General features: G+C 54.3%; 4 protein-coding genes and 1 non-coding gene across 5 annotated transcripts; 2 read left to right on the top strand and 3 right to left on the bottom strand.

Moving 5' to 3' along the window:
* Window positions 1-446: 446 nt before the first annotated feature.
* On the bottom strand, window positions 447-2,891 carry EJ05DRAFT_126787 (calcium/calmodulin-dependent protein kinase type 2). The gene is made up of 4 exons (XM_033739116.1): window positions 2,238-2,891; window positions 2,074-2,124; window positions 1,730-1,974; window positions 447-1,670 (listed from the first exon to the last, which is right to left on the bottom strand). The coding sequence occupies exons 1-4, from the start codon at window positions 2,619-2,621 to the stop codon at window positions 563-565; spliced, it is 1,788 nt and encodes a 595-aa protein (XP_033597671.1). The 5' UTR covers window positions 2,622-2,891; the 3' UTR covers window positions 447-562.
* A 2,559-nt stretch (window positions 2,892-5,450) lies between these two features.
* EJ05DRAFT_503524 (SET domain-containing protein) lies at window positions 5,451-6,473 on the bottom strand (the record flags this gene model as incomplete). Its single annotated transcript, XM_033747435.1, has 1 exon — window positions 5,451-6,473. One exon carries the CDS (start codon window positions 6,471-6,473, stop codon window positions 5,451-5,453), a length of 1,023 nt encoding a protein of 340 aa, XP_033597670.1.
* A 161-nt stretch (window positions 6,474-6,634) lies between these two features.
* EJ05DRAFT_126606 (uncharacterized protein) lies at window positions 6,635-7,100 on the top strand. Its single transcript, XM_033739115.1, has one exon. It carries the CDS (start codon window positions 6,797-6,799, stop codon window positions 7,058-7,060), a length of 264 nt encoding a protein of 87 aa, XP_033597669.1. The 5' UTR covers window positions 6,635-6,796; the 3' UTR covers window positions 7,061-7,100.
* Window positions 7,101-7,151: 51 nt separating this feature from the next.
* EJ05DRAFT_t67 lies at window positions 7,152-7,242 on the bottom strand. The gene has a single exon. It is a non-coding gene; the product is annotated as a tRNA-Asp (tRNA).
* A 76-nt stretch (window positions 7,243-7,318) lies between these two features.
* Window positions 7,319-9,601, top strand: EJ05DRAFT_479012 (alkaline phosphatase-like protein). Its single transcript, XM_033744577.1, has one exon. It carries the CDS (start codon window positions 7,523-7,525, stop codon window positions 9,284-9,286), a length of 1,764 nt encoding a protein of 587 aa, XP_033597668.1. The 5' UTR covers window positions 7,319-7,522; the 3' UTR covers window positions 9,287-9,601.

Below are 9,601 nucleotides of genomic sequence, written 5' to 3'. Positions count from 1 at the left end.
ACAGCACAAGTCAACAGCACAAGTCAACAGCACAAGTCAACAGCACAAGTCAACAGCACAAGTCAACAGCACAAGTCAACAAACAGCAAAAGATTATCCTACATGCTCGCGGTGGCACCAACTCATCTCATGCAAGTCATGGAACGTGCCGGTCTGAACTTCTTCCTCATTTCAATATGTATGCCCCTTCCCTCTACAGAGCTTGAGCAGCGCATCATGTCGCATCATGTCGCATCATGTCGCTCCATGTCGCACCATGTCGCGGCATATCAAACACATCGAGTAAAAACTAAAACATGGAATGTTCGCACTCGTGACCAACCCCCTTGATGCATATGCGCCTGTACGAACCAGCCTGGCAGCTATTCATCTCTAGCCGTCATGTCGCGTAGCTTTAATAAAGGAGAAAAAGATAAAAAAAAAGAAGAAAATCTGGAGGTGAGAGAAATTCAATATGCTGCTTGGACATTCCGAGGGACGTCTCCTCTGTGTTCCAATGTATGCATGCCACCACCGTGTAGGTCTTGCGTCCTGTCAACCAACTACCGTGGAGGGAAAAATTCTATTGAGTTGCTGAAATGGCCTCTCTCAATCCGCTGCTGGCAGGAGCCTTTTGCCCCCTCCGCCCAAGTAGGGTGGCATTGTCGAGACTCAGCTCAAACGGTCCCTTGTTCTTCACCTGTTTCTTGGCAGCTGCGGCTACAGCAGGACTGTGTTGGCCGTAGCCTTTCTGTGCCGGTGCCGTGGCCTGCTGTCTTGCCTGTGCGGCGGCACTGAGAGTAGTGGTACGCAGCTTTTGTTCTACTGATGTCACATCAGCGGCGTGCGACTTGGGCAGCTTTGCGGGGATGTTCTGCTTTGTAGGATCGAAAGGTGCGCTCTCACCGTCCTCTTCGTCGTCATAATCTTCGTTGAGAGGATTCAAGCTGTTGACAGCCCCAGCCCCCCGGAAGCCCTGTGGGAAGTTCTTCCGTCGCTTGCCCTCCTCTTCTTGACGGTGGACGGCATAGCCGACATCAAACACCTCGCGTAGATTGACGGCACCAGGAGAGCGGAAATCTGCGCGCCTGCCTTCACCAGGCGAGTCGAGGTATCTCAAGTCTTGACGTTGATACAAGGGCGTCGCCAGAGGAGGCGCATCCGCCGCAGCTGTAGTCTCTTCCTGCGATTCTCGTATCCATGGATGGTTGAGGAATTGCTTAATGTCGTACCGCTTCTCCGGATCGACCGTGAGAAGATGCGAGACCAGGTCTTGTGCAGACTTTGAGATGTCATCCCACCACGGCGACAAGAACGTATACTGGCCTCGAGCAACCTTTTCGGTAAGAGTTTGAATGCTCTCGTCGTAAAAGGGAGGAAATCCACACAGAAGAGTGTAGAGAACACATCCCAGTGCCCACATGTCAACACTTTTGGAATACCTTTCATCCTTGACGATTTCAGGGGCAGTGTAGCCGACCGTGCCACACGGCGTCATGGTCTGGCTATCCCAGATAACTTTTGAGAGACCAAAATCGGCAATCTTTATCGTGCCAATGCCGCCGGCCCCGATACCGGGAATGAACTCACCCTCATCAGCCTTGTCCTCGTCTTCGGGACCTTTGGGCTTTGGGGTCTTCGTGGGAACGAATGCAGTCGGATAGAAGAGAAGATTTTCAGGCTTGATATCCCTGTTGATGACGTCAGCGAGAAGTGTGCTGGGGCTTAGATGACGAGTTGCTATGCTTACCGATGTACAACGCCGGCATCCTCATGCAAATACTCCAATGCCTTGGCAACCTGTACGATGACATGTCTAGAGAGATCCTCGCTAAAGTATGTGAGGCGGACGATTTGATGAAATAATTCTCCGCCGGGGCAGAGCTCGAGGATGATGAAATAATATTGACGAGATTCGTGAAAGTCGACAAGTTTGACGATATTGGGGTGATCTAATTGGCGCATAATTTGCACCTCTTTGAGAATATTTGCTCGCTATATGTCGACAACATGTCAGCCAGTGGCGTCAAAATGGCGAAACGACAAAGCAACAAACAATCATGCAAAAGAGATGACATAGCTGGACTTGCGCACCTCAACAGTTTTTGGCGTCTTTTTGAAATCGGGGTGGAGGTGATCGTTGCCCTAACCAGCGTTGGCAAAGAGCAAAAGTAAAAATCGAGGAGAATATGCCAAGGAGAGGATGACACAAAGATGGAAGGCAGAGTGCTGGTGAAGGTGGTAGGAGATTGACTGACCTGGCTTGAGTTCATTTCAAACTTACGCACGACTTTGATGGCAACTTCTTGCTGGTACTGTCCCTGGGTGTCTTTGGCTCGGTAGACGTTGCTGAAAGCACCGTCACCCATCTTCTCGATCAATTGCCATCTTTCAAGACCAGGATACCTGGGCAGCTTGCCCTTGCTTTCCCTCTCTTCAGCAACAATTCTCTCCAGCACAGTTGGATCGATGTCGGCCTTTCGGTCAGCAATGGCCTGTTTTTGCTTGTGGTGGTCGGCAGCAGCGCGGGCAGCAGCATCTCCAGCTTGAGCAGCAATGTTCTTGTTTGCCTTGGCGCCGACACCGACAGAATAGTCACCATGAGCGGCACCGGGGGCCGGGTGCAGAGGCTGATGATCCATGACGTTGGGGTCGCTCACAGCATAATGCCTCGCGTCTCTCGCGTGGACGGTGGAGGTATCTGTAGTGGCCTCGCCGTGTGGACTTTGTTGGTTGCGGGCCTGCTTGCCGTGCCTCAGGAAGTTTTTGAAGTTCTGTAGTTGAGCTAGTTAGCAGGGATCTCTGCGGCTGGACATGTGCGGACATGATTGCGCACGGCAGGACGAAACGCAGAATACAACGCACTTGCAGAGTGGCCATCTTGAGGAGACGGTATGGAAGTGAGAGGGGCGAGAGTAGTCGGGCGTAGAGAACGAAGAGGCGCTCCAGAACAGACAGACAGCAGAAAGGAGGATGGATGATGGACGAAAGCGTTCAACAAGCAAGCGAAAAGTAGCGATGGTAGTAGTGAAAAGCGACAAGGAAAACAAGAAAGAGCCGGCTTGCAGGGAGCAGTGGAGGTGGAGTGAGAGAGAGAGAGAGAGAGAGAGAGAGAGAGAGAGAGAGAAGAGTGGTAGTGTAGCAAAAAAACGAGGATGGACGACGATGACAGGATGGTGGTGCTAGCGGGGGGAGGAGGCTGTAGGCGTGTGTGTAGGCGTAGGTGGTTTGAGTTGGGTGGTGTGCAAGTGGGTGTGCGGGCGATGACGTCGGCGGATGGTGGAGGGAGATGAAATGACGACAGACGCGCACGAGGGGGGGGAATAGTGGGTAGTGGAGGCTGATTGCTGGCTTGCGAGGCGAGTAAGAAGATTAACGGGCAGCCCTGAGCCCTGGAGAGAGCCTGGGAGGAGGGGCAGTGTAGTAGTGGGCTGTAGTGGGCAGAGTAGGCAGAGAGGTAGGTAACGAGGCAGCGGAAACCGGGGAGGGATGACAGGGCGTGCTGCTGCTGGTGCTGCTGGCGCTGCTCCTGCTTGCTGATGGTCGCCCGGTCTGGCCAGACTTTTGGCTTCTTCTTCTTCTTTCCTAGGCAGCTTTGTGGGCTGCGGGCTTAGGGCTTTGAAAGCTCAGGGCGGGCTGCCTACCTGATGCTGCATCTGCAGTAATGCTCTTCTTTTTCCCCTCTGTATATCCGTGTGTGTGTATGTTTTGTGCAGCGTCGTACAAATGATGATAACAGTGATGATGGTGATGAGGATGATGATGATGAAATGAATGAATGCGATTGATTCACTGCAAGAATGACATGCCACAACAGTCCACACTGTGCTTACGTACCTCAAACATGGCGAACTTGCCGGGTTGTCGCCTTGAATGCTGCTGTTGTTGTGTGTGCTGCTGCTGGGATTGCCCTTTGCGTAATCCGCTCATGACTGACTGACTGACTGACTCCCTTGTCTCTTCTTCCAATCTCTTTTGCGCCGCCCTTCTTCACCTCCCACGTCGTTGTTCCTTGTTGGATGTTTGTGTAGGTATGTCACCAGTTGGGTTATGCTGATGCTGGGTGCTGGTGCTGGTGGCACTTTGCGTCCTCGTTTGAGCTTGATCGTGGAGCCCTCGATGGGACAATGGCCGTTGACTTGGTGACTGCTGGAGGTAGGCTGCAGCTATGCACTCTCGTCACCAGGTAGATACTGGCTGCATCACCCTTCAAACTGTGACGCAGCTTGTCCCTTCGTGCTGTCTCTGAGCGCGTCCGTCGTCCAAGGGCTCGTTTCGCGGTGATGGTAATAGCAGGCAGAGGGGATGTAGGGATAGGATATATGCGAAATCCATCCAGTAGAACAAAAGCGTAATTATAGAAACCACCGACACTGCGTCTGCTTCAAGTACTTTTCCTTTCCCACCTTGACTCGACACGAAAAAAAAAAGATCACAAATCCATGGAATTCGGCTTTTAGGCTTTTCATTTCAACCCTGTAGTGGCTGCTGGCCCACCAGCACACCAGCACACCAGCCTCACACAGCACAGGCAGGCAGAAGGGGGGCCCGCTTGGACGAAGACGCACGCCCTCATTCGTCAGTACCCCAACGCTGCCAATGCAAAGCAAGCCATCCACGCTTCTGACGCTGCATATTGGACCTTGGATTCTTGATTTGAGTGAATCCAACTGATCTGATCAAGATGGAGATGGACATTGTCATCCGTCATCACGACATTTACACACACTCTCTCTCTCTCTCTGTCTATCCTGCTGACTGCTCTGACTGCTGACTCCCGACTCTTTGCTAAGCATATACACACACAACATACACAGGTCACGAGTCATCATCATCATCATCATCATCATCATCATCGCCAGTCCCAGCTCGCCATCCATCTGCTGTCTGCTGAGGACCAAATCTTTTTTCTATTCTTACTCACGCACGTCAGTGCGCGCCTAGCGGTAGCGCACTGGCAGTACAGTATTAGCAGCACGTTGCAAAATAAACGTCATGTCATCCCATCTTTCCCTTTCTCCCAGGCCGGCCAGCCTGCAAGACCTTGGCTCTGTTCTGAGATTGCTGATCCACTTGCACTTGGACGTGCAAGGCCCACAAAAGCAAGGCAAGACGTCGACGTCAGCACACGATTGAATACATTGTGATTACCGTCGGAGCAATTGGTTGTGCTGCTGTTTGAACGGCAAAGACATGGATGGCATGCTGGTGCTTGAATTGAAGCAGGTATGATCTCTACGTTTTGACATATGCTGCGCCCATCGTCTGTCCGGCTTCATCGTCCTTACTTCCGCCGTCGGAACTGTGACCCGAGATAGCCAGCCGTTGCTTCTTTAGCGACGATCGGAGCATTGTATCGTCATTAGCCAGTATATATATATCCTAATACCGGGGCCCGCATAGCCGCGCACGCGAGATCGGGATCCATCACTAATTACAGCCTGCTTTGGGGGTTGGGTAAACTGCCGATCTCAGATATCAGCACACCTCTCGCACGCACACTCGAATCCCCACGCCTTCTTCAACCGCGTCATCCGCCCATTCCGGCTCAACGCCCGCTCCTCCCCACTGAGATAAGTAATGCACAGCTCGCTTCCAGCCTCGACGTCCCGCTCCGTCGTAAAGACCCACGTGCTGCCAACCCGCTGCTTCAGCACGTTCGGCGCACAGCTATGGTTGAAGTAGCTTGCCGACGGCCACACTCCGTATCCGAAGAACTCGGCGCCGTCGTCCTCGAGCGAGCGGATGCCGAAGCTGTTGTGCGAGTCGCGCGTCAGGACCGTCAGGACCGTCTCCGCCGTCGTCACCTCGAGTAGTTCCTCCGGCAGGACGGCGAGCAGATGCAGATAGGAATTGACATGGCTCCTCAGCTCCTCGGTGGAATTGTACGGTCGCGCGTTGGACGCAAGCGCGAGGACCGCCGACCACACCGCCGACGACCTATACCGGTGCAAGACGGCCGACAGCTGAAGCGGCAGCGTATCCGCCGACACAGGATTCGAGATAGCTTGCTGGACAGCCTTCCGGTGCATCTTCGTCGACATGCCCGTTCGCGCCTCCCGGACGAGCAGAGCTTGATTCCTCACTCCATGCCAGGCAGCCTTGATCTCCGCGCCGCCCGGCCTCGCCGCATCCGCATCCACCAGCTCAGCATCCTCCCTCGACCTCGCCCTGACAAGCCGCTCCACGGCCGCCCAAGCCCGCAGCGTCACCCCGTCCTGGCTCTTCCACGCCTGCTCGCACGCAGGCGTGCAGAAGGCGAAGCCACGGAGTGCGTCCCGCTGCTTCAGGTTCTTGCCCCGGTCGTACGCGAAGCAGAGCGCACATACCTCGCGTCGGTACTCGCGCTGGATGACGTGGGCGGTCAGATCGTTGGCTGTGAAGACGTGTGTGCCTGCCGGTATGTCGCACGTCGCGAAGACGCCTCTCCCGGCGCTTTCGGACTTGGCTACTGCGAAATAGGGTGACGTGGGCGCGCCTGGCGGTGGGTCCATGGCCTTGACGGGCGGATTTGCAGTAAAGAGAGATTGAAGTCTATAGAGAGAGAGTGTGTGTGTGGGTTTGCTGTTATTCGTGGTGATGAATAGTGACACTCGCTCTATATCAAAGACGTATAAAGACGCTCAATAGGAAATTGCTAGGTTTGGACATGAAAGCCATGCCTGACATGTGAATTGTGGGTGCGACTCCGTGACGAAAACCCAGGAAAGTGCGTTGGAAGTGAAGTGGAAAGTGGCAATACGGTAATTAATGGGTAGAAAGATTCGATCCCGTCAGAAGGGTACCAGTCAAAGTACTTATTTTGTCACGCTCGGCTATGAAGGAGGAAAGCTCGATGGAGCGGTGTGCCGTTGAGGTCCAATTAGAACTGCTTTTTGATTCTCTAGCTTGTCCGTTCTCCTTAGCTTCCTTCCTTCCTCCGGTCCGCATCCGAAGATTGTTAAGAGCCATTATTACCTCGAATCGGAGAGTTTTACTACGCCGTATACACGAACTTATAGAAGAGTTAGGGTATCACACGTTACTGAATCTGTTTAGTTGCCTTATATATCTAAATGTCCTCTATACCATTCTAAAGTAGGCACTACTACTCTCTTCTCCAACGCCTAGCTAGAGACAAGAAGAACTCGCGTGCGGCAAAGAAAAAAAAAAGGGCAAAATATCAAAAGGAACTCTCTCTCGGGGAATCGAACCCCGGTCTCCCGCGAATCGGGTTGCGAACAACTTGACAAGCGGAAATCATAACCACTAGACCAAGAAAGACTTGTATGACGTCGGTCGCCAAGATTAGATTATACCTGGTTGTACATGGCTCTCAACTGAGATATGCAAGCTTGACCAATGAAACCCGGCTCTTGCTCTGTCTCCCTAACAGACCCTGGTCAGTCTGGACTTCGACACTAACAGCATCTCATTCTGGCATCCTCAGACCACCGAGTCATGCTATAGACGGTGCTGTTAGTCCTTCTTTCCTTCTTCGTCTCTCTTGTCTTTCTTGCCTTTTGCCCATTCATCGCACTACTCAGTGCTCTTGTGCGTCACCATGGCCGGCGACGAGGAGCCTCTCTTCTCCCAGCGACCCTCATCCGAACACACAAACGACCGCGACCTCGCGGAAGAAGATGCACTCCTCACCGGAGAGCGAACAGGCCGCTCAGCAGGCGTAAGAGGATGGAAATTCTGGCGAGAGGTTGGCCTCTTTGCATGGGCAGTCATCGCAACTGCGGCGGTGATCGTCCTGGGAGTAGTCTACCAGCGACACCAGCAGTCCGATTCGCCGCAAACAACCTTCACTGGGAAACGCAATTTGATATTCATGGTCAGCGACGGCATGGGTCCGACGAGCCTGACGTTGACAAGAGAGTATCTTCAGAACCAGAACAACCTGCCATGGGGAGCACAGCTGGAGATTGATAAGCACCTCATCGGACAATCTAGGACGAGATCAACGTCGAGCCTGGTGACCGACTCGGCCGCCGGAGCAACAGCATTCTCATGTGGCATAAAGAGCTATAACGGTGCGATCTCGGTCTTGCCAGACCATTCGCCCTGTGGATCAGTCATGGAAGCAGCCAAGAAAGCGGGATACACCACAGGTCTAGTCGTCACGACAAGAATCACAGATGCAACTCCCGCAGTCTTCGCCTCCCACGTCAACATGCGGGACGAAGAAGACCTCATCGCCACGCAGATGGTCGGAGAACATCCTCTCGGCCATGTCGTCGACCTCATGCTCGGCGGCGGACGCGCCCACTTCCTCCCCAACACAGTCCAAGGCTCCGCCCGCGCCGACGACCGCGACATCACCGAACTAGCAAAGAGCAAAGGCTACACATACATCTCGACGCGCGAAGAGTTTGACGCCCTCGACCACGGCGCAAGCCTCAACCTCCCCTTCCTCGGCCTCTTCGCCGACACCGACATCCCCTACGAAGTCGACCGCCGCACCCAAAACGCCACCTACCCAGCACTTCACGAAATGGCCACCACCGCCCTGCGCGCCCTCAGCGCCGCAACCGCACACTCAGACCACGGCTTCTTCATCATGATCGAAGGCAGCCGCATCGACCACGCCGGCCACGCAAACGACCCCGTCGCCCAAGTCCACGAAGTCCTCGCCTACGACGCCGCCATCTCCGCCGTCCTCGACTTCATCCACACCGAATCCACACCCACCCTCATGCTCAGCACCTCCGACCACGAAACCGGCGGCCTAGCCACCGCCCGCCAACTCCACCCTTCCTACCCAGACTACGCCTGGTTCCCAGGCGTCCTCGCCAACGCAAGCAAATCCGCCGAACGTCTCGGCCAAGAATACCACGCCCAGCTCTCCGACACCAACAACAACAACAACGACACCCTCAAAACATGGCTCACCCACGCCCTCGAACAAGACCTCGGCATCCACGACCACACCCCCACCGAACTCACCACCCTCCTCACCAGCCCCGCCACCGCCCCCTACACCTTCGCAGACATGGTCTCGCGCCGCGCCCAAACCGGCTGGTCCACGCACGGCCACTCGGGCGCCGACGTCAACATCTACGCCTCCGACCCGCGCGCCGCCGCCCCGCTCGTCGGAAACCACGAGAACAGCGAGGTCGGCCAGTTCCTCGCGGATTTTCTAGATGTTGATCTGGCGGAGGTGACGGAGGAGTTGCGCGAGAAGGCGGTTTTGTATACGCTTGGTTGGATGGGCAGGGTTCCTGGTGTGGGTGAGCGGTTGGATGGGCAGGATCATGTGGATCATTATTTGGGGGATTTTAGGAGGAGGGGTAGGAGGTGTGTTGGGGGTGTTGGGGGGTGATGGGTGATGGGTGATGGTGGGATTGCCTGTCATGTCGGCGTGCGTGTGTTCTGGGGAGGGGAGAGGGGAGTGTTGAATGGTTTGTTTGTTTGTTTGGGGCAGGCGTCTGAGGTATTGCCCGCGCGCGTGTGTTTGTTTTAGATAGTGGGTAATTTGGGCGTTCGAACGGTTGGGGGGCGGGGGGGGGGACATATCTTCTGCGAGACTTCAAGTGTGCTGAAAACAATGTACTACTACTAGCTATTAAAGGTCAAGCTGCCTCCTCTTGTGCAGGGCTATAATTTGTTTTAAACCATTAGATTATCTATCTTCTAA

This window comes from Pseudovirgaria hyperparasitica (assembly GCF_010093815.1).
Source record: "Pseudovirgaria hyperparasitica strain CBS 121739 unplaced genomic scaffold EJ05scaffold_14, whole genome shotgun sequence".
NCBI lineage: Eukaryota > Fungi > Ascomycota > Dothideomycetes > Acrospermales > Acrospermaceae > Pseudovirgaria > Pseudovirgaria hyperparasitica.
This window is presented reverse-complemented; position numbering and strand designations above follow the sequence as displayed.